General features: G+C 43.6%; 1 protein-coding gene across 7 annotated transcripts in view; it reads right to left on the bottom strand.

Moving 5' to 3' along the window:
• The window catches only part of SH3RF2 (SH3 domain containing ring finger 2), a 143,920-nt gene that overhangs the window by 47,787 nt on the left and 71,301 nt on the right, over positions 1–24,832 (bottom strand). For all 7 annotated transcript variants that reach the window (XM_045060495.1, XM_019833843.3, XM_019833842.3 and 4 more), the window contains one exon: positions 19,952–20,275. In XM_045060495.1, coding sequence (XP_044916430.1) covers positions 19,952–20,275 — 324 coding nt within the window. The remainder of the gene's footprint in view (positions 1–19,951; positions 20,276–24,832) is intronic.

The following is a 24,832-nucleotide window of genomic DNA, read 5'->3' as shown; positions in this document are numbered from 1 at the left end:
ACCGAGTGCCATGCTTACCAGGATAGTGCAGACTGTGCAAGAAATCTTCTATCTGTCCTACACCAAGGTCCTGCCCTCACATTTGCCAGATAAGAGCATCCCAAAGAAGAGCAGTCTCTGAATATTTAGAAATTTTGAAATACTCTACTCACTTCTGATAGGCTGCACATAGTTTTTAGAAAGTAGCTTTTCACAGTGGAGAGAGTGGGGCTGACAATTCTTTCCTGGGCTAAGGAAAATGGACCCACAGGGAGAGTTGGATAGGGACAGTAGCGGACTAAAATCAGCCAGGAGACAATATAGCATAATTGTAAGGAACTGGGGTGCTGCATTCAGATTTTCCTGGGTCTGGCTCCCACTTTGTTACTCTTTTGCTGAGGAACCCTGGGCAAGCCTTCGAACCTGCCCATGCCTAAATTCCTTCATCTGGTTTAGGCTAAGTTTGCTAGGTTTTCCTCCAAGGACTTGTCAATTTTTATGGGACTTTGGGGGAGATAGCTGGACAGGCCAACTGAAGTAGGACTAAGAATTAATTTTAAAAATCCTTTCCAAAGAATTGAGGAAGGTCAGAAATCATTTGACAACGTCAAATTCACTTGGTATCTTCAGAAAGTTAACTTCTTGCCATGTGTTTGCTGTCTCTTAATATTTTTTAAACTTTCTCAGTGGATATCACCACAACCACAATGGACATTTTTATTTAAAAAAATTTTTTTAATGTTTATTTTTGAGAGACAGAGAGACATAGTGTGAGTGAGGGAGGGCAGAGAGAGAGGGAGACACAGAATCCTAAGCAGGCTCCAGGCTCTGAGCTGTCAGCACAGAGCTCTATGCGGGGCTTGAACCCACGAACTGTGAGATTATGATCTGAGTCAAAGTCAGATGCTTAACCTACTGAGCCACCCAGTCACCCCACTATGGGCATTTTTAAAAAGAGAAAAAAGAGAATTGCTCACTGGCCCACCACATTATCAAAGCAGTTGTCCTTGCTCCCTTTGAGTAAGTAAGTCCCTTCAATAAATGAAGGATTTATGATCTTAGAGACCACAGAATCTGGAGCTCTCTTGGGCTGATACCCTTTTGTTGGCAAGTCTGCCTTTCTTCTGCCTCGCTATCATAGGTGACACTTGGGAAAGCACCCCATACAGAAGCTAAGGGCTCTGATGTGGTTGGTCATGTGACAATTTTTCCTTCTCATGGGATTGATAGAATGTGGCTACGAAGTCCTTTCTAAAGACAAACTCAGGTATCTACAATGCGTGAAAAGGACATGTGATATTTTCCAAGCCAGTGCTTTAAAGCCCCCTCTGGATAGTGTGCTTGTTGTCTTTGTGATTCTGCTGAAATCAGGAGAAGCTGGTCCTCTCATGTATCAAATGAGATTTGAAAAGTTTTGATTGGCTGCCACTGCAGACCACCACCCCTCCCCAGGGGGCCCAGCCTGTGGTACTGAAGAGGCTGACTACCCTTTGGGTGAGCACTCTGCTGTCTTCTCCCTTCCTGAGTGAACCACACAAGCCCAGGGCCTCAGGCTGTTTGTATAATTGATGCATCTCACCTTCCAGGGCACTGCATCTGACAGGAAATAAAGAGAGAGTAAAACCTTTCCAGATGTCATGATACATGCTAAAAAGGGATGAAGACACGGACTTGGATTCAGAACGGGATCCCTAATTTTGTCCTGTCCTGTCCTGTCCTGTCCTGTCCTTGTCCTTAGAGCAACACTAGAAGTATTTGTATCCCCAGTCTTTCAAACAGTACCTCAGCACTCAATAAAGAAGGTCAGTGTCTAAACCCTCTGGGGCAGATGTGAGGAGACCTATCCCTTCTCCCAATTCTCTCTTCTGCTGGTGGTAAGAATTTGCTAACATCAAACAATCAAGGTGTATTTTTTGGAAGAAGTTTTACTCCTTGTTCTTTACCTTCCCTAGATGTTTCCTAACTCAGCCTCTTCTCCCAACAATGGTTTTCCACAAAATGTGAATGTCATTTGTCTCAAAAGGAGGCTGTGTGCCAATGCTGTCGAGTTTGACTCACAGACCTCCATCAAAATTTGGAGAGCAGCGATTTGTGAATGTCTGATGCCCTCCATTCAAGAAGCATCCTGAGTGTTCTGATCCCAAGATGAGGCAAGGTGAGCATGAGGTCAAGGTCGAAAAGAAGGCATAGTTGCTGCCCTTAAGAGGTATATAATCTCACTGAGATAAAATGGGAACACCCAAACAGATTTTGGAAATCACACAACCTCAAAGTCTAAAACATACTCAAGTAATTTTCCCAAGGCCATAGAGCCAGCAAAGTAGGCTGAGCTGGGAGTCAAACCTAAAAATCCTGAGTTGAGAGCCAGCCCTCTTAGAGGTCCCTTCAGTATGCAAAGCAGTGTGTGTACTTTGGAGGTTGGACCAAGTGGCTCTGACTGCGAGGGCAGGAGGGTTCTCAGGGTTCAGGAGACAGTGAGGGCTGAAACCCCCAGATGAGCCCTCTTTAGCTTCCTGTACCTCATTTGCTGGGCTGAGTCAGGAAGAGTGTGTACGGTTTCTGGAAACTCTACAAAAAGGTCTGAGAAGAGATTTCCCAGCCATGGTGTCTTGTCTTGTCTTTTCTTTTTTCTTTTCTTTTCTTCTTTTCATTTCTTTTCTTTTCTCTTTTATTCTTTATTTTTTATTTATATTCATGTTACTTAACATACAGTGTAGTCTGGCTTCAGGAGTAGAACCCATTGATTCATCACTTACATATGATACCCAGTGCTCATCCCAAAAAGTGCCCTCCTTAATGCCCATCATCCATTTAACCCATCTTCCCATAGACCCCGCCTTCCAGCAACCTTCAGTTTGTTTTCTATATTTAAGAGTTTCTTATGGTATGTCTCTCTCTCTCTGTTTTTATCTTATTTTTCCTTCCCTTCCCCTATGTTCATCTGTTGAGTTTCTCAAATTCCATGTATGAGTGAAATCATATATCTGTCTTTCTCTGATTGACTTAGTTTGCTTAGCATAATACCCTCTAGTTCCATCCATGTTGTTGCAAATCAGCCATGGAGGTTTTATGGCATCCTTTTACAGCTTTCTAGAGGCATGGTCAGCAGGATCTCAGGGTGGGCTTTGGCCCTGTGCAGAGGCTAGGCAAAGCCTTAGAGAGAGGACTGACTACTTTTGGATAGTCACACATGATGCTCAGATGGCCACTGGCCAAAACAGAGATGTCACCACACCCAGGGTCACTTTACCCCATCACAGGCTGGCTGTCCCTTTAATAAGCAAACTTTTTTTTCTTAAGTGCTGAGGCCAGGGCACTCAGGTTCGTACTAACCATGTGAATCTTAAAAAATCCAAAGGCCCCTCCCTTGGCTTTAGAACCCTAGTATGTGGGAGCTGAAAGTGACCCTGAAGATAATCTCATTTGGTCCCCTGAGCCTCAGAGAGGACAAATGGAGTGCTGAAGGTCACACGTACCAGTTGGTGGTAGAGTTAGGTCAGGCCCATCACTGGGCGAGGGAGTCATGTTTGGGTAGCTGGTTCAAGGGGTTGGTTTACTTGTTTTCCAGACAATTTTTCACTCACTTTCCCCAAATATTTATTGAGATTTCTATGTACCTGTCTCTGTCCTCATGGAGCTTACATGGTAGCGAGGGAGCAGGCAACACAACAAAAACACACAAAATAAAAAGCAAGAAAACAGACAAAGTACGCACTCTAGAGGCCACAGAGTTAACTGTAGGGACCTGCTTTAGACAGGGTGTTTTTGAATCCACATTTTCCCACCTTGTTAGGATGACCTTGGCCATGAACTTCACCCAAAATCAACATGTTGCCCATCCCTTATACCTGGAAAGTGTGCCTTTGTGGGACACTCAGCTTTTGGGGTAGGTCCTGTTCACCCTGTAGTACATGGCAGAGAGGGGCCTGAGGATGCATCAGCTGAAGGCTTATTTTTTCCACATATGGGAGGGAGACTGTAGTCTCAAAGGCAGGGCTGTCTGGCTTCCACCCATGGGTGCAGGTGTTTTTGTCCTTCTGACAAAAGCCCCAGACACTAAAGCTGTAAAGTATGGGCACACCCTCAGCAAGGGAGAGCATTGATTAAGTTCAAAACCCCATGGCTGGCAGGGTATGAACAAGCCAGGCAGAATGACAGCAGAACTTGGCAGTGACACCCCAAGTCCTTGTTATGCGGCATCTGTAGAGACCCAGTAGCCTGCGTTCACTTGCTCACCCATCTGTCCCATAGATCTCTCCTTCCTACATTCACTTATATACTTATTTCTTTGTTCAACTTCTCACTTTTACGAGAATCCTCTCACTCATACACTCATTTCTGTCTTCTCTCATCCAGTCCCTTAGTCACTTAATCATTCGTTAATTCACACATGTATTCGGTTTCCTGTTTATGTTTATGGACTCACATACATTGGTACATATACATTCACTGGGTTTTGCTCTCTTCCTCACTCAAACATTCTCCTGATATTTACTAAACATCTCTCGTGTCAAGCTCAACTGGGCTTAACCCCGGAGGGGCCAGGAGGCACCACTTATGCTGTCCTTATGGAGTTCTTGGCAATAAAGCAGCATTTAGATAAATGCCAAAATGAGGTGTGAAATGACAGATGTGCATCTGGAGGCAAAGACCACTTACTGTGGGGGCTTGGGTGGTGCCCTCTCAGGTGATTCTTCTTCCCTGCAATGCCAGAAATGACCAGATACACATGGTATCACAAAGGCATCAAGGGCTTCAAAAGTTGCTAGACCAGTGGGTATTTGCATTTTAGAGGAGGAAAGAGGGGGCAATGTTTCAGCCCAGGGGTCGGTATGCTCTCTCTGTAGAGGGTCAGATAGTAAATACTTTCAGCTGTGTGGGTCTCTGTCACAACTACTCAGTGTTGCCACTGTGGTACCAAAGCAGCCACAGATAAGTCATAAAGAATGAACATGGCTGTGGGCCAACGAAAGTTCATTTTTGGACATGGAAAATGGAATTACATACAATTTTTGCATGTCATGGAGAATTATTCTTCTTTTCATTTCCCCCTATATAAAACTGTAAATACCAGGGCACCTGGCTGGCTCAGTCGGTGGAGTGTGCGACTCTTGATCTTGGGGTTGTGCGTCCGAGCCCCATGTTGTGTGTAGAGATGACTTAAAAAATAAAATCTTAAAAAAAAAAAAAAGTAAAACGTTCTTAGATGGTGGGCCATGCAAAACCAGGCTATGGACTGCACTTGGCCTGTGGGCTGTAGCTTGCCGATCTCCTGTTAGCTTAAAGAAATGAACGTACAAAGGATAATTTTCAGGTGCCACTGGTGCAAACAGTTTGGGATGGGTAGTCCTTCTCCTGGTGGCCACCTTCTCTGCTTATGTAGAGAGGTGAGAGCCCAGTGAGCCCTTGATTCCAGGCATAGCGAACGTGGCTTTGAAAATAATGGGATAGGTATTCTCCAACCTCATTAATAGCCAGCCCACTTGAAAGTGACCCAGGAGAATGACTGAAATAATGAACTCTCTCCATGACCCAGTGCATGCTGGTTCACATGTTTAGGGTTTGTCTCCTACTGCTTGCCTAGAACTTGGCACATAATAGGGACTCAGTAAATCTTGAATGCCTGGCATGTGGCAGTTACACTATGCTTATGAATGGGACCACAAGGGAGATGAGACTTCTGTAATCTGTGTCAGCTCAGGTCAAGGCTGAGGTGGCAGAGAAAGGCCTAAGAGCTCAGTTAGGTAGACTGAGCTGAGCCCAGCGAGTGGGGATGATTTATTCACATTTCTGACTCTGCCCTCTGTGTCCTCAGGGTGGCCCCAGACGCGGCTGTGAGAAAGCACACCTTCCCTAGCCCAAGTGTCTGCAGACAGACTGGTGTTTGCAATAGTCTTTGCATATGTAAGCAGGTTTTATTATGTATCTAGTTGTGCAATTTTCCACCAGGGCTTGATTGTTTTGGAGTGGGAAGAGAGGATGAAGGATGGATATTATATGCCCCAAAGCTTATGCTTTGAAATATAATAAACACTTTTTTCTCCGAAAGAAAATGGCCCATTTCCTTGGAAGTTTCCTTTTTCTTTTCTTTTTTGAAAACACTGTTCCTCATCAAAAACAAAATTCATGAAGCATTAACAAAAGGTTGTGATAGGAGCTCCTAAGTTGCTTTTGCATGGAAATTATCTAAGAACGTGGCCCTTTTGTGTCTTCTGTAGAAATCCTCACCTGTGAAAAAGACCTGTTTTTCAGCTTATGCCTTGAGAAAGTATATAGCAAAGTAGCTTTTTGATGAATAAACCCAGGGATGCACACTTAGCTCAGTGTAGTCCCCAGATAACACCAGAGAGGAAGGTATAGAATCACTGAATCATGGATTATGGGCCTGTACATGGATGGCAAACTCATGTCACATGTACCTCCATTTCCTCTTCCTGGGCCCATAACAGACACTGGTACTCAATCCCATCATTCTTCCTAGTAAGCCTGGTTCCTGTCCCAGAACTGCTCCTAAGTTAAGTCAGAATGTGAGAAGCCCCACTCTAGCCGCTTGAGTGGGGAAAGAGCAAGGGCTTGGAGGACAGTCAGGCCCAGCTTCTGACCCAATCCTAAAATGTAACTTCTGAGTAACTGTGAGTTAGTTACTTAGCCTCTCTGAGTCTTTGTTCTTCCATCTAAAATGGAAATAATAATATCTATTCATAATGCTCGGACGCCAAGACGTACGTAAGACCCTGGCACTGGGTCTGGTACCTGCTACCTACGATGTAAAATTAACTCCTTGAGCAGAGTGGAAAGTGGGCTTGTTGCAACAACCTACTCAATATATAGCTCCCTCCAACTTCTCCAGCCAGGGACACATTAATCTCTGCACATTTCAATGACGGCACTGGCAAATCTACCCATCCCACCTTTGGAAAGTTCCAGCTTTCTCCAAGGCCCTTATAATCTTGGCTTGTGTTTGTAAAGAAGGGTCTGCTGTGGCTACCCAGAAAGGGCATTTTCCTTGCACAAGCCTGATGTTAGCTGCCATCCATTCTGCATTTACTATATGCCAGGCCCTGCCCTATGTCCATTACATCAGTGGTTCCCAACTGTGGCTGGTTTTGACCCTGGGGAATATTTGACGATGTCTGGAGACATTTTTTTATTGCCACAACTGAGTGGTGGGTGCTATTGGCATCTAGTGGGTGGAGACCAGGGCTGCTGCTAAACACCCGACAAAGCACAGGTCACTCCCGCCATGAAGAATTATGTGGCCCAAAGTATCAACATTGCAGAGGCTGAGAAATCTTGTATGTGAGTATCTCACTCAATTCTCTAATAGGTCTATGTGAAAGATGCTAGTAGTTTTACCACTTTAAGATGAAGAAACCGAGGCTTTGCAGTGTCCAGCCACACGGCCAAGGTCATTGTGCCATTAAAGGATAACACTGCCCCATATGTTCCTGTATACTGTCTTCCTTGTCTCCTGACTGTTGCCCTGTACAGCCCTCTTTTTCTTGCCCTTTTAGTTTTCTGATTTGGGGAAGGGGAGGGGGAGAGCGAGCAACGGGGTGTGCATGCACATGTGTTGAAGCCCCAGTGGCCTTGGATATCAATTACCCCTGCTTCTGGCTCCCAGAGCTGAAGAGTCTATGCTAAAATTCCTGAGGTACAAGCTTGGCCGCTCTGTCTTTCACCTGGGCAGGGGCGGGTCTCCTGAGTGGCTCACCTGCTGGGATTAATTAGGAAAGTGATGATGTAAAGTTCAACTTCTCATTGGAGACATGCTGAATCAAGGAAGCAAGCTGAGCAGCAAGGTTAATTAGTGAACCTGCTTTGGTCACCAGAAACCAGAGAAGCTTCTCCCCAGAGGACCTGAGGGAGCTTGGGCGGGGTTGGGATCCAAGTGCAGGTGTGGCAGGTGGACCAGGAGTGCTGGCATTTGCCAGCGAGACTTCGGGATAAAGGCAACTGGACTGCCGGAGCTGAGGGGAGGTACTTGTGAGGCCTTGCTTCACCTGTGTTTCTGCCTGTTTGTTTTAGTGAGTTTCCTGCCCATTGTGGGGCTCGAACTCATGATCCCAAGATCAAGAGTCACATGCTCTACTGAGGGAGCCAGGCAGGTGCCCCGCTTCACCTGTTTTTGTTTGTTTTTTGTTCTTTAAACGTAGCTGCCTTCTGTCATCCTTCAGTCTCTACCTGGAGATCCTTTTGTCAGGCGGGTTTCTCCGACCTCCCAGATGAGGTGGGCCCTCTCTAACAAACTCCTTTTGTTTCTCTTCCTTAGCTCACAGCATTTCACACATTCACAGTCTTGGAATCATGTACATACAATACTTTGTTTCCTATTACTCTTCCCTGTGAGCCTGCAGGCTCGTAAGTACAGGGACCACGTCTGTCTTGTCCACTGCCTCACGCGTGCCTAGTGCATGGGGGGCACCCAGAAATTTATTTGTTGGCTGCTTCACTGATGGGCTGTGAGGAGCTTGGGCAACCACACAGGGGAGGACGGGGCCCACACAGAAAGCTGAAAGGTATATGCAGAAAATGGTGGACAGGTGGCCCTGCCTCAATCTTCACCTGGTCTCTCATCCAAAGCCATTCTTCCTGGAGTCTTTCTTGGCTTCCTTCCCGTGGGTTCCCCCTTGGGATTACAGCTGAGGGTCTGAGCCGAGCAAGGAAAACTGCCCCAGGAGGCCCCTAGATAGAAGCCAAAAGTCATGCCCTTCCCCACTTCGAAATTGTCACTGCTTATCAAGGGAGCATAGGGGCTTTTGGAAGCGTCTGCACTGTGAGGCAGATCATCCTTCTGAAGTATGTGGCTCGTGAATGTTTTTCTCAGCAAGGCCTCGGGATGGGGGATGGTGATAGCTTCCTGACTTGACCTAACATTAATAGCAGAGTGAACATTTGTTGAGCTATTTACCACTGCCAAACCCGAGCCATTATCTCATGTACATGAATTGCCTTGTTTTATCCTCATAGCAATCTTATGTGGTTAAAAAAAAATTACCATCAGTTCCATTTCACAGATGGAAAAATGGAGGCCCAGAGAGATTATATAACTTGCCCCAAATTATACTGCTCAGCAAGAAGCAGAGTGAGAGTTTCATCCCAGATTTGGGGGCTCCCCAATCCCATGATTTCTCACTATACTGCCTGTGCTGAGAAACATTGCTAAAAAAGCTCTTTGCCTCAGAGAACTCTACCTGCTACCTGATGGGGCTGAGAAAACTTTGCAGTAGCCAGAGAGAAAGCAGGTCTCTTATGTGATGGTGTGCCTGAGTGTAAGGAGGGACTGCAGCAATGACTGTCATTAACTAATAACAGGAACAGGTTTTCACTGTGTTACCTAGCTTTAGAATGCACTGTTAACTAATTAAGCAACATAATTCTCTATCAGATGAGTTGTATCATTCCATCTCAATAACGAGAAAACTAGGGTCTGGAGAGGCTGTGCAGCTAATGGGTGGGAGTACTCAGATCAGATTCTCTTTGGCCTCCCTGGTGACATAATGGCATGTCAGATGATGACGGCACCTGCCTTGTGCTAATAATGGCTACTGCAACCTGGGACTATATGACTCAAGGATGAGACATTAAATGATATGTCGTAAGGACTCCTAATTCTGTCTTAAATTGTAATTGCTTTTTTTGGAAGACCTTGAATCTGTCATAGAAATACCTTTCTCTGCCAGTTTTCTTTTGTATAAAATGAGACAAGAACCTCTCTCATCCCCCTGTATCTGCTAGTAGCTGCGAAAAATGTACTTTAGGAAAGTCAAGTGGAAAAGGACACCTAGGTTCTCGAAGATGTTTGGCTTGTTGCCTGCTTTAAGTCAGGGGTTCTGCTCAGTCACACAAATGATGATATATTCTAAAAACTCTGCTTGGAGGAAAGAAGGTAGTAGCAATGGCTATAGGTAGTAGCAGTAACCCTGCATGGAAGGACCTACCCCTTTTGCAGATGAGGACACCTAGGATCAGTGGGGTAAGGTACTCAGTTCGTGGTTACTTCGGTATTAGATGGCAAAGCTGTGGCATGCAGCTTTGCCTGACTCAGAGCCTTCTTATTTGTACTAAACTTCCTTCCTCTGTAGGGAAAAATAAAAACCAAACCAAAACCCAGCAGTATTAGGTTCCATAAGCTCCTTCAGCATTTTCACTATTTACTTTCTCACAATCTGTGTGATGGGAAAAGTTTTTCCTTGGAACTCGTGAAGTCCTTCATGTTCTGATTTATGTTCTGTTCCTCTTCTGGACCCCAGGAGTTTAAAACCAGTACATAAACCTAAGTTTGGAAAAACAAAATCAACACTCATTCCCACATGAATCCTGAAGCCCTTTCTTCTTCAGGCTGGAGAAGCCTAGGCCTTTTCTCCTGGCCTTAGCCCAGGGGTGGGATCCAGACCTCAGGAGGGGCAGAAGGGTGACCATGTGGCTGAGGAGGCCAGGATGCTGACGCTGGCCTGAAGGCAGTGATAAGGATGTAAACAAGAAGACTGGCACAGGCAGGCAGCGGGAGATTAGCTCCGCTGGCAGCGGTCAGTGGAAAAAGGGGAGCAGTTTAGGGATGGTAAACACGCCAAGCCAGAAGGTGGTGAGAAGTGAGTCCTGTCTTTGAGCTAGGGAAACGCCCAGGAACAAACAAACAAGAAAGACACAGAGAGAGAAACAAAGAGAGACAGAGACAGAGGGGATATAGTGGTTGAGGCATGAACTTTGGCTTCCTCAGTATATGCTGAGCACCTATGATATACAGGTTTGGAAATCACTGTGAAATAATTTAGGTACAACTCACAGTATTAACATCTTGCGCATATTAGCTCTTAAAAAGTAGTAGTCAATCTTGTAGAAGAATTGTAGCTTAAAAAAATTTAGGAGGAATGATAGATTTGGAATGTCACCATTTTGCAACCCCAAATGAATGTTCTTGAATGGCACCTCAAACCATTAGATGAAAGGCTGATGGGGAACCTTATAATGGGTGGAGAAGGCTGACAACACCTGAATCTGAATAAACTTTAATGCAAAATGAGAGACATTCTTTTTACATGTAAAAGAATGAATTTGGACCCCTACCTCACAACACATACAAAAATTAACTCCAAATGTATCATACCCAAATGTAAAACTATAAAATTCTTAGATGAAAACATAGGGGTAAATCTTGTGGACCTGGATTAAGCAATGGATTCTAAGATAGGACACCAAAAGTACAAGCAACAAAGGAAAGAATAGATAGAGTGGATACCAGCTAATTAAAACTTTTGTGCCTCAAAGGATACCACCAAGAACATGAAAAGGCAACCAGAGAACAGGAGAACATTTTTGTAAGTCATGTATTTGATAAGGGACATGCACCTAGCATATATGTACATAGGTACAGAATTATTTTTTGGAGGGGAGGGTTATTTATTTTGAGACAGAGGGCAGAGAGAGAGGGAGAGAGAGAATCCCAAGCAGTCTCTGGATTGTCAGTGCAGAGTCTGTTGTGGGGCTCTACCTCACAAATTCTGAGATCATGACCTGAGCTGAAATCGGACACTTAACTAACTCAGCCACCCAGGTGCCCCCATAGGTACAGCATTCTTAAACTCAGTTATAAGGTAAGTGACCCATTAAAAATATAGCAAAGGATATGAATAGACAGTCCTCTAAAGAATGCATATCCAATAAACACATGAACAGATGCTTAGCCATCAAGGAAATGCAAACCAAAACCACAATGGATACCACTTCATACCCATTAAGATGGCTATAATAGAAAAGGAAGATAATAAAACAAGTGTTGGTGAAGATGTGGAGAAGTTGGAGCTCTCATAAACCATTGGTAAGGATGTAAAATAGTGTAATCACTTTGGAAAACAGTTGGCAGTTCTTCAAACAGTTAATAAAGTTACCATATGATCGAGTAATTCCACTCCTAGTTGTATAACCATATGAAAACACGTGCCCACACAAAAACCTGTACATGACTGTTCACAGCAGGATTATTTATAATACTAAAAGGCAAAAAAACTCCAGATGTCCATCATCTGATAAGTAGGTAAACAAAATGTGGTATATCCACCCAATAGTCTATACAAGGGAATGTTATCAATCATAAAAAGGAATGAGGTACTGATACCTGCTCTAACAGATGCACTTGGAAACATAATGCTAAGTGAAAGAAGCCAGCCACAAAGGACCAAAAACTGTGTGACTCCACTAAAATCAAATGAACAGGCAAATCTATAGAGACAGAAAGTAAATTGGTGTTTCCTGGGGCTGAGGTGGGGGTGGCGGGAAATGGGGAACTTGGGGTGATGGTTAAGAGGTGTGAAGTTTCTTTTTGGAATAATGAAAATGTTTTACATTACGGTAATGGATGCATAACGTCTGGATATATTACAAGTCAGTGAATTGTGCCCTTAAACAAAACAAGACAAAAACCACAAAAGAAGTACTTAGCGCTATCCATGAGGTATTCTTGCCAAAAACCAAGTCTGAAGCTGATTAAGCCCCTAGATGTAACTACCAGTTTACAGAAAGCACAGGAGAGAGAGGCATGTGTTAAAAAATGCTGCAAAGAGGCAACTAGCAATATCCAGAATGCAAAAATCCAACAAGACACACAACTTGGCTTCTGTAACACATGCATGGCCAAGGACAAGACAAGGAGAGAGAGGGAGCTTGTGGAATAAAAGAAATCTAACAGACATATCAACCCAATTCAAAGTGTTTACCTCATTTGGATGCCATTTAAACAAACCAACTGTAAAAAAAAAATTATAAGGCAAATATGGACATGTGAACACTGGCTAAATAAAGAAATTGGGGCAAGTGGTCTCAAAAATAACTAAATAAACATTAAAAAAAAAACCCAAAAGAAATCATTGCCCATTTTCTAATGTGTGATAATGGGATCATGGTTATGTTAAATTCTTAGAAATAAATACTGACTAAAATGTGTAAAGAGATGCTGAGATATGTGTGGATGAAGTGATAGGATGTCTGAGCTTTGCTTCAAAATTATCCAGTTGGGGAGCAGGTTCGTGAGTGGGGATATAACTTAAATAAGACTGGCCCATGAGTGGATAATTGTTGAGACTTGGTGTTATGTATATGAGGCTTCATTATACTCTTCCTTCTTCTTTTACAATGTTTAAAATTTTCCATTACAAAAAAGTTCCAAAAAAATGTACAGCATAGTGATTGAAGAGAAATCTAAAACTTGACCTCTAAGAAATTTTGACTGCTAAAATTTTTAGTAATAATCACAACAATCCAAATGCTAACCAAGCACTTTACATCCACTTTGCATCTTCTGATTTTCCCAACAACCTCTCAAGGTAGGAAACCCTTTCTGGGTTCAAGGCCAGAGGAGGTTCTCCAGCACAAAACACTGCTTGCCTAGGTGGCTCCTGATGGTTCCTTCCTGGGGAGGGGGGCTGGGATCTGGCAGAGTAGAGGGCAGTAGATGCCCTGTGGTCCCAACCTGTGTCCGTTTTTGCTTTCAGATGTCCACCAGGGAACTCCTGCTAAGGCATTACTGATAATTTATGAGAACAGTTTAAGGGGCTGTCTCTAGCCAGGGATATACTCTTGAAATTTTAACAAATTTCAAGCACCTGTGAGACTCCACACAAGGCACTTTGGGGCAGATAAAGATGATGTGGAACAAAACGGTTTGAGGGGACAGGTATCAATAAAATGGAGCCTTCCCAATTTTTACCCATGACCCTTGGGGACCATTCCATCAGTTCAAGAGTGCTAGGATAACTTAATTTATAAATAGGGATTTACTGAGTGAAAATTGTGAAAATGGAACATTTATATTGGGAGATATTAACATAAGACTAGAAGCACAGGATCAATCTATTTCTGTAAATTACCTTAGAAGGAGGGTTAGCTAGAATCTTAAGCATAAATTTGCATTGAGACAGTGTCCAAAGGAAAGAAATTTTCTTAATGCTAAGTCAAAACCATCTCTCATGGTAGTCCTGAGTACCATGAATTTGGGCTGAGAAACTCCCATCAAAGAGAGAAAAGGTGAGGGTCCAGACTTATAGTTCAAGATGCTGAAAGTTACTTTATCCAGAATATTTCAAATATGGGATTGAAAGGAAAGCTAGCTTTACAGACTTCAGAATTTCCCAAGATGTGTCACAGCTCATCTCCCCAGGAGGCCAGGAAAGATGCTTGGACTTGTCATTATCAATGGGATGGAAGAGGTGTGGGGAATGGAATTACACTTCACTGATCTGCCTTTGTCCTTTCTTTAATCAGAAGAAGGGATGGGGATTGGTAATTATTTAAAAATTTGTTTTTAATGTTTATTTATTTTTGACAGAGAGAGAGAGAGAGAGAGAGAGAGCGCGAGCATGAGCGGGGGAGGGGCAGAAAGAGAGAGGGAGACACAGAATCCGAAGCAGGCTCCAGGTTCTGAGCTGTCAGCACAGAGCCTGACACGGGGCTCGAACTCACAGTCTGAGAGATCATGACCTGAGCCGAAGTCAGATGCTCAACCGACTGAGCCACCCAGGCACCTTCTGTTTTTTTAAAAAAAATTTTTAATGTGGTAATTATTTTAAAAAGTCAGAGGTCCCTGACTTTGTTTTTAATTCTTGAGGCAAAACATGTTATTAGAAACCTTTGTTGGGGTTTTGGAAAGTGAGCAGTAACATAAATGAATAAAACACCATCTCCTCCCTTAAGAAGTATTCAATCTTCGTGAGCTTGGTGAGAAGATATATGTGGGGTATTGACAGTACAAAGAAGAATGTGTTATAACTTGAGTAAAAACAATGTGCCGTGAACACAAGGGGAGATATTAATTTTGCAGGGGAGAACTGGAAAAAGGTTCCTTGCAGAAATGATATGCATATAGGGCTTGGGGTGTGGATATGATTGTGACAGGTGAATGCACCAAAAATAAATTCCAAGCGAAACAGCCTTTTGTTCATTGCTCATAATAATGCAGGCACCATGCTGGGTACAAGGACAAAAAGCAGAGAGGTGGCCTAGAATAGATGTACTGTGCTTAAAAATGTCAAGTAGATCAGGCCGCCTGGGTCGGTTGAGTGTCTGGATCAGGTCATGATCTCACAGTTTATGAGTTCGAGCCCTTCATGGGACTCTGTGCTGACAGTACAGAGCCTGCTTGGGATTATTTCTCTCTATCCCCTCCTCTGCTCATGCTCTCTTTCTCTGTCTGTCAAAGTAAATAAATAAACTTTAGTCTGTCCTCAAATCCTGACTCTGTTTCTAACTTTGAGACTTTGGACAAGTTACCTAATCTTTCTGTCCCCGAGTTTTCCTATTTGGTAAAATGGGCATACCAGTGCCTACTATGAACAGTTGTGAGGCTAGTCATAATGTCTGTAAGTTATCAGTATAGATGCTGGCTTTTAGTGGCCATTCAATAAACGGCAGGTATCACTTCTTCTGTGGACTGTAGGGAACCACTGGCAGTTTGGGCAAGAGAAGCAGTTTCATGGATTTGGGCTTTCAAGACATTGTGATAGAGGCCATGACTGGAAGAATGCATGGGGGTGAAGGGGTGGGTGGGGTGAGGTGTAGTGATTGAGCATGAGCTCTGTGAGACCAAGGAGGAGGCTGAAGCAACAGTCTAGGCAAGAGATGAGGACCAAAAGTAAGGCACTGGGATGGAATGGACAGAAGCCATGACAATTCAGGTGGGAAAATGAGCTTGCTGACTAACTGATGTAAGAGGTGAGAGAAAGACAAAACTCTGGAATGATGACAGGCTTTCTAGTTGTTTAGCAGTTCCACTAACCTGCATCTGTGATACAGGAGGAGGGGCAGGCTGAAGGCGGGGGTTAAGGGGATTAGTAGGGGGGTGGCAGGTGAGGGTAGGAGATAGAGGGTATACTGAGGGAGCAGAACCTCTTAGGAAGCCCAGCATTAGAGAAAACAAGAATGCCTCATTGTTCTGTGAGTGTGGGAGACAGTGGGCAGGCAGCCTCCACATCGTGAACAAGTGAATTTTAGAATCTCTAGGGTGGGCCTGGCAGTTGTGACTTCAACTGTTCAAGGAGATCTTTCTAATGCGTGCCCCATGCACTTGACATTCTCCTTCTAAGGCGTCCCTTCTCAGTGTAGACCTTGAGATCATCTTCAGGACTCTCCCAGAGGCCAACTACATGAGTTCCAATCCTCCTACTTAACCTTCTCACCACAATTTCCCAGGGAATCTACTCACCCTCTTCAGGTCTAATCCTGAATTATTTACGAGTACAGTTGTATTTAGTGCAAAGTTCATTTTTGAGGCCATTTCTTGATGTTCTAGCCAAATGTGTCAGGTGGTTTCCCACAGGTGAGAAGACACAAAGACAACAGGAAAACAAAATTCCTTACTCTGGCTTCTCTTTTCATATACCGCTGTGAACATAAAACTGATACCACTTATATGGAAGATAACCATCAGACCACATAATAAAAACATACAGTGTTGTTCAGTTCAGAGATGGGCAAGAACTTGCCAGAAGCCCTGGGCCCCAGGCCTTGCTCTCTCTTCCTTACCAAGGCAGACTGTCAAGTGTCAGTACCAAATTGGGACCTTCTCGATATCATCAATGGACTTGGGGAAAATTGGAAAGGAAATGACTTTCTCAGTCTACAGTTCTGTGTTGTTAAATTCTGAGTCTCTGTACTGCTTAAGTCAGTGCGGGTGCCAGCAGGTCGTCAACCCATGTTAGGAAGCCCTCACTCCACTATAGGCAGTCATTTATTTTTTGTGTCCCTGCCAGAGGGCATTCCTTGATGGTGAGAGTTTACTCTTGGTACCTCAGCAGCATACACAATGGCTGGACACAGTTGGTAGTTCATAAAGGAACAAAATGATAGTAAACAAAAATGTTTAGATGTAAAAGACTTAGGGCAAATTCTTTACTGGAGAAGGGGGTGGGCAGGGAAGAGAATGCTGGAGGGCCTTGGTGTCTAAAGGGAGTCAGGTGACAAGTCTGAAAGAATAGAGGCTACAGATATCCGATATGAACTGCACTGACATAACACTGTTGCTTGATGAGGTCTCTGTTGATGGCATAGTGTAGTGACAAGAGTGTATGTTCCAGCATCACACAATTCTAGGGGTAATCCAGACTCTGATTGTTTACTAATTACATGAACTACGGAAAAACTATTTTTTTGGGGGGGCAGCTTAATTACCTTAAAGTAGTGAAGTACTAAAGTACTTTAGTAACTACCTAAAGTAGTGATAATATCTCCCTTACAAAGGCTCTTATCATCTTTCAGGATAGAGGGCAGGACTTAGGAGACTAGCAAATAAAGACTTTGCTATCAGAGTATATCATCCTATCTCTCTATTTCTCTATCCATCAATCATATTAGTCTCAGTAAGTGTTCAAGATGACTATTGTTCCTGTTGTTTTGGTAGTAGAATCCCCAGTACTCACTATGGTTATGAGCACACTGTAAGCACCCAACAGATGTTTATTGGTTGAAAAAGCTACACTGACCTGTGAGATCTCTACAGGAAATTATTCCTCCTCCAGGCTTTCCTGTCTGAGTATACATCACAACTATCTGCCCAGATGTTTAAGTCAAAAGTCTTGATTTCCTGATTTACTGAGTGCCTATTACAGAGTAGACACTGTGCAGGGTGCTGGGATGGGGAATAGAGGGGAAACCTGAAAAGTTAGATCAAACCTCAGCTCTCAAGGATGTTAGAGGAAAAAGGAAGCAAAAGAACTTGTCATTTGCTCAATGTTTTACCCATCTTTAGATGTAGCTTGTAAATGAAGTATTTTAAGAGCATTTTTGACAACACTTGGGCAAACATGTAGAAACACTTAAAATCCACGGCCATCTGAATTGAGAAAGGCTATTATCAATACCGTGCAAAGGTTCCCTGGGAATAGGATATGCAAATGCCAAATTTTGGAATTCTCACCTCTGTGAAAACTAGGAAGAAACACTATTTTACTTTATATTTTTTAATTTAATTTTAAAAAATACTATTTATTTTAAATCCTACTAGGATTCTCCACTCTGCTCTAGCCTCTCTATGGATAAGGTAAATGACTGGAAAGAAGAATTTAAAAGGCACATGAAAAGTGACTCTTGGCTAAATCTCTTGGGAAACCAACTTACAGCTGAGTGAGCTTGCTTAGATCTTCTGAGTGTGGGCTGTACTTTATAAATATCTACCTATCTCTCTCTCTCTATAAAAACGGCTTTAGAAAAATTCTGTTAGTCTTTGGCTTAATTGTGAGTCACTAGGCCCCTCATTTTAGAGAGAGAGAGTGTGTGTGTGTGCGTGTGTGTGGTGGAGGGAGAACTCTGAGCACAAAGCGTGTATGTACTTGTAAAAAAGCATTTGGAATGTGTGTGTAGGAAGGGAACGTTATAGTTTTTTATGTAAGGAGAGAGTATGTGGAGGGGAAAATGTGTATGTGTGTGTGCATGTGCGTGTGTGTGTGTGGGCATGTAGTACAGGTGGTGGGCTGAGGCACGTGAAGAACCAGCCTCTTGGAGATCCAGACGGTGGTAGGAGATAGAAAATGTTGTTGATGGTGATTGTTTTCATTTTCGACCAGCATACAGGTCTTTGAGAAGCCCTTGACTTTCTCCTCCTTCTTGTCTTGTTAAAAAGGGATTAGAGTCCAATTAAGTCCTTTAATCCCAAGGTAGAGATTCATGTTTAAAAACAAGATTTACAGCTTTAAAAAAAATACATCCGTGCAAGTTGAAGTTTGTCCTTTCAAGCTGCCACCTGCCCGGTTCCAAAGAGTGTTTTCAGCAGAATCCCCAACATGCAGTTGTTCTTAATTACTTTGCCTCATACCTCCAGTCCTTCATCTTTCAAAGTACCCTCCAACCTAAATAGCCACATGCTGTTAGAAGTACTTCTGTTTCTGGATTGCTACAATCGCCCCTTGGTGTATCTCTCTTCATTTGGCAATTCAGTGATTGGGCTGAATAATAATAGTATTAACAGCTAATGCTTACTGGGGGCTTAGCATGTGCCAAGCACTGGCACTGAGCACTTTCCTGTGTTATCTTATTAGGTACTCCATATAAAAACACGCAGGGCTGGCTTTGTGTGTGAGTGTGTGTGTGTGTGTGTGTGTGTGTGTGTCCATGTGACACATATAGTCACATGGGGCTCTGTATTGAGAAGGGCTCTTCACTCGGTTTAATGCTCTGCTGTTGATGTATCAAAATTCTTTTAAAAATTTTTTTTTAACATTTATTTATTTTTGAGAGACAGAGAGAGGCAGAGCATGAGCAGGGGAGGGGGAGAGAGAGAGAGAGAGATACAGAATCTGAAGCAGGCTCCAGGTTCCGAGCTGTTTGTTAGCACAGAGCCTGATGTGGGGCTTGAACTCTCGAACAGAAAGACCATGACCTGAGCCGAAGTCGGACCCTCAACCAAATGAGCCACCCAGGGGCCCCTTGAAATTCTTAGTCATTTTTGAGCAAGGGGCCTGCATTTTCACATTCCACTGGGCCCTGCAAATTATGTAACCAGTCCTGAAAACACCCAGTAACCCACAATTTCTCTTTCCCTCTTTTCCTTCCTTTCCGCATGATGCCTAAGACATTGTCAGAGGATAGAATGGAACAGTGAATCTCTAATCATGATGCCAAAACTCTCTCTAGAAAATGGGTGCTATTGTCTCCTGGGAGAGAAGTTCTTTATGGGACGGGAACTATGTCATGGCTTTCAGCATGGGAAAGCACAGTGTCTGTGAAGATCTTGCAAGTTATTTAACTCCTCTTGGCCTCAGTTTTCTTATCTATAAAATGGGGAGAACAGTAATAGTACCTAACTCAAGAGGCTGGTTCAAGGATGACATGGAATCATGTGTCTACAGCTCTGACATATAATATACACATTAGTTGTTATTAGTGCATTATGGATGCTCAGCAGGTACTAAATATCCAATACTGTTTATGACATGGTGTGCATCACCTGCCTGACTCCGAGGTGCCCTTATCCCAGGGGTTTGTTTCCTACCTGCCCCACAGAGCTGGGAGGAATATCTCCTTTTTCCGTGTGCTGGGTGATCACAGAGGGGTTGCTGGAGCTGATGAGCACTGGGGTGCTGATCTCCACCATATGGCGCCCCGAGGGAGAATGGACCATCCTGTTGAGAGTGTTCAAAGCTGTTGTGATGGAGAACTGCCCGGGCCCTTTCCTCCTGGACCCAGGGCCCCTGCGGAGGGTGGGCGTGTTGGCTGCTTTGCTTCGGGAGCATGAGGGTACCAGAGACAGGTTCTTTGTGCGGACCGATTGACCGCCTTTGTTCTTTTCTAGGAGGTGTCTTGCAGTGAGGTTGGGCTGAAAACACAGAAAGTCCATGAGAGGTTAGTCTTCCTGATCTGGTGTGAGCAGCTAAGTCCTACCCAGGCTAGTCTGAAGCGGGTTCGGATGCCGCCACCTCAGCCATCACTCTTTGGTCAGGTTCCTCCTTTTATCGATATGTCCCAGCTACTTGGTTGCATCAAGAAATTCCGACAAGTCTCTTGCAAAGTAGATATTGCTCTCCTTCCTCACTGAGGTCTCCAGGGGTTAAAAGTAAGTCATGATACTCTTCCCTGATCGGGAGCACTCTTCCTTTACCCATTTCTCCCAGGCACACCCTCCCCTTTTCCTCCTTCAGCCACTCCTGAATGCCACTGCGTGGGCTGCAGCTTCTATCCTTTTCCACCATGGCACTTTACACAACACACTGCAATCATTTCCTTCCCCCACTGGACTGTTAGCTACCTGATGGCAGCGAGCTCATACATGTTCGTCTCGGCCCTGTCCCACAGCGGATGCTCAGTGAGTGCTTGTGGAATCACACATGGATGGACTTGGTCAGGTTTTCTCATCTTATAAGCATTTGAACCGTAATGTAAATGTATTTGGGACTTTGAATCTTTATGCTGCTTTTACTACTTTCTTTAAACACTTTTAACTCCTCACATTTCTCTCTTGTTCCATACCTCTTAGTCTCTAATATGCCGGTGTATGGAGACAGAAAAGAAAAGAAAAGAAAAAACAAAAGTGCAAGCCCTGATTTGTAGAGTTTCCCAATTTCTACGGTGCAAATACCTACCAATGGTTTAACAACTAGCTAGCAAAATTCCTGAAAATATAAAAACCAGCTCTGACAACCTAGTACCAGCTAGGTCTAGCACAGCCACCAGCTGTGTTATATTTTGGGTTCAATTCCTTTGGAAGGCTGGAATACGTGGACAGAGTTGTCCTCCAAAGCCATGTGTCTCATTCCACTTTACAGATTCAACTATAAAGATAAAAGGGAATTTGCCCATTTAAGAACGTTTTAACGACAATATGCAGATGATTAACATAGCCAAGATAGAAAACTTTTTTTATTTTTAAATGTTTATTCATTTTTGAGAGAGAGGGAAAGAGAAGGGGAGGGGAGGGGCAGAGAGAGAAAGGGACAGAGGATCCAAAGTGGGCTCTGTGCTGACAGCAGCCGGCCCCATGTGGGCTTAAACTCACAAACCATGAGATCATGACCTGAGCCTAAGTCAGATGTTCAACTGACTGAGCCACCCCAGGCGTCCCCCAAGATAGAAAGTTTTTAAAGAAGATACAATTTCTACCTCACAAAGCTTGTAATACTGTGAAAAAGAATCATTGAGTAGGGGAAGGGGCATTACTATGTCCAGTTTATTTTATTTATTTAAAAATTTTTAAAAAATATTTATTTATTTTTGAAGGAGAGAGAGACAGAGCGTGAGTGGGGGAGGGGCAGAGAGAGAAATGGAGACACAGAATCTGAAGCAGACTCCAGGCTCCAAGCTGCCAGCACAGAGCCCACTCAGAGGCTGATGGGGGGCTCGAACTTACAAGCTGTGAGATCATGATCTGAGCTGAAGTTGTACACTTAACTTAATGAGCCACCCAGGTGCCCCTATTATGTCCATCTTATGTATGTATGTATGTATGTATGTATGTATGTTTATCTTTGAGAGAGAGAGACAGAGAGACAGAGCACAAGTTGGGGAGGGGCAGAGATAGAGGAAGACACAGAATCTGAGGCAGGCTCCAGGCTCTGAGCTATCAGCACAGAGCCCGACACAGAGCTTGAACTCACAGACCATGAAATCATGAGCATGGCTGAAGTCAGATGCTTAACTGACTGAACCACTCAGGTGCCCCTATTATGCCCACTTTAAAGATAAAAGGGCTGTGGCCCGAAGGGGTGACTTATAAATGGCACAGCCAGCAAACAGACAACCAAACAAGAAAATATCAGACAGAAGTAAGTGCTTTGACGTGATAAAGACGGGTTGGGGGAGGCGCCTACTTTAGATGGGGGTGGGTGGGTCAAGGAAGTTCCCCTGAGAAGGTGGCATTTAACTGAGACACAGATGACAAGAAGGAACCAGCTCTGTGAAGATGGGGGTAAGAACATGCCAAGCAGAGGGATTATAATCAAGTAAAAAGATCCTAAGGAGGGGGAAAAACAGTCTGAGAAAAAAGCAAGAAACAGAAGCTGGAATGGAGTGAGGAGCAGGTGGTAAAGAGACCACAGAGACAGGCAGGGGCGGGGTCACAAAGGTCCTGGGAGGCTCAAGTTTATTCTAAGTGTAAAGGAAGCCTTTGGCAGGATTAGGTAGAGGAGTGACACAATCTGATTTCTGCTTTTAAAAGCTCATGCTTTGCTCTGGCAGTTTCTTACAAAGCTAAACCCACACTTGGCATCTGACCCAGCCATCTCACTCCTAGGTAATTACTGAAGAGACAGGAAAACTTATGCCTGCTCAAAAATCGGTATGCAAATGTTTATGGCAGCTTCACTCATAGCTGCCGACAACTAGAAACAATGCATTGTCTTTCACCTGGTGCACGGACAGACTCTGGCACATCCATGCAGTGGAATGCGGCTTAGCAATAAAAAGGGAAGAGCTGCTGATATACCTAACTACATGGATGAATCTCCAATGCTTTGTGCTAAGTGAAAGACGCCAGACTCCAAGGCTACATTTTGCAGGATTCCATTGCTATGACATTCAGAAAAAGGAAAACTATAGGAGCAGAAACCAGATCAGTGATTGCCTGCTACTGGGAGTCAGGAACGGGCTGACTACAAAGAGTCAGCATGTTGTTGCACTTTTGGGGGATGTTGGAACTATTCTAGATCTTTTTTTTAATGTTTGTTTATTTTTGAGAGAGGTGGGGTGCAGAGAGAGACAGAGAGGATCTGAAGCAGGTTCCGCATTGACAGCAGACAGCCCAATTCGGGGCTCAAATCACGAACTGTGAGACCATGACCTGAGCTGAAGTCGGACGCTTAACCGACGGAACCACCCAGGCACTCTGGAACTATTCTATATCTTGATGGTCGTGTGGGTATACTGGATGTATTTACCAAAATGTATAGAAGTGGACCCAAAAAGAGTAAATTTTGCCATATGCAAATAAAAACAAATACATAAAAGTTTAGACTTTTATGTATTTGTTTTTATTTTTATTTTTTTGTTCAGAAGTACCAGCGTACCAGTGTAAAAGTAGGGAGACTACCTAGGAAGTTACAGAAGTTGTGTCGGCAAGCTCTGATGGCAGTGTGGGCTCAGGACAATGTCTACATTCCCCAGAGCACCTATCCCTCCATTGTTGATTTAGTAAGAGGGCAACATATACTCTTTGAGTTGAATGAGTAAAGTTCTTTATGGTCATTCACAGCTAGAATGAAATCAATTGATTTTTTTTTTCCTGCTTCCTAATTGTTCTTTTTCCCCTGGTGAGCAACACCTTCAGTGTTTTCATCAGCAACATTGACAAAGGACTTTGTGTGACTCTTGGTCTGCCTGTGTTCTGCCAACGTGATTAATAGCTCGGTTGGGGAAAGACTGCACATCTCTTAAATTTGTACCCACTCGTTTGAAACAATATCCTTGAGGTTCATTGGGCTGAGCAAGGTTCACATAACCCAGGCAGGCCTCACTGGAGAAGTCCTGACAAGAATGGGTATAAGCTCAGCATTTGTTTTACCACCTTTTTATTCAGGTGTAATTCAATAAATCAAGTGATGCATTAACAAGAAAAATCCTGTTTATGCAAAAAAGAAAAAAAAAAAACACAACCCATGCCACTCTTACCAGAAAGCTTTCCTTCTTTTCAGTTGCTTTGCATGGCACTGATAATTCAAAACTTGTTTAAGGAGTTCTTAGCAAGTGCTAGTCTTAATGAAACGACTGGAGTCAAAATTTAAGTACTGCTTTAAAAAGCTCAATTTAGATTTCAAGTAATTTTTGAAAATCAGGTTTCCAGATTAGAGCAACCACTTGATTATCTTTTTCCCCTCCTAGCAATTAGGAGAACAAACGAAGCAATGGCTAGTTTGATGATAATCTTGAGGGTTCTCGTAATCACTAATTTTAGAGGTGAAGGGGTGGGGAGAGTGTCCAAATGAATAATCATTAAATGTAGAAATTTTCGAAAAAAGAGTACCAAAAATGGGTAATAAAATCAATGGTGCTTTTTTCCCCCCCAGAGCTATGGAGAAGCTTCTTGAAATTATGCAGGGCACCACGCGAGCTCTAAAATGCAAAAATGTAAGCACCTCCTATGTATCCAATTTGGTATTGATTGTAGCTGATCTCTGTCCTTGGAAATTTAACCACTGTCTCCCCATCACTGTAATTGTCCCTCTTTGGTAGCGGCTCCACCACCACTAACCTAGGCACATAAAGCAGAAAGTGGGGCAAGCATTCTTGACCACTCCCTCTCCCCTGTTCCTCACTTTTGTCAACCTCCAAGCCCTGTGGATCTACCTCCTAAATGGTGTTTGAATCTGTCTACTTGTTTCCAGTTTCCCAGTCCAAGCCACAGTCATCTTCCAATGGAGCCATGCGCCAGCCTCCTACCTGGCCT

The sequence above is a fragment of the Felis catus genome, chromosome A1 (genome assembly GCF_018350175.1).
Source record: "Felis catus isolate Fca126 chromosome A1, F.catus_Fca126_mat1.0, whole genome shotgun sequence".
NCBI classification, from domain to species: domain Eukaryota; kingdom Metazoa; phylum Chordata; class Mammalia; order Carnivora; family Felidae; genus Felis; species Felis catus.
This window is presented reverse-complemented; position numbering and strand designations above follow the sequence as displayed.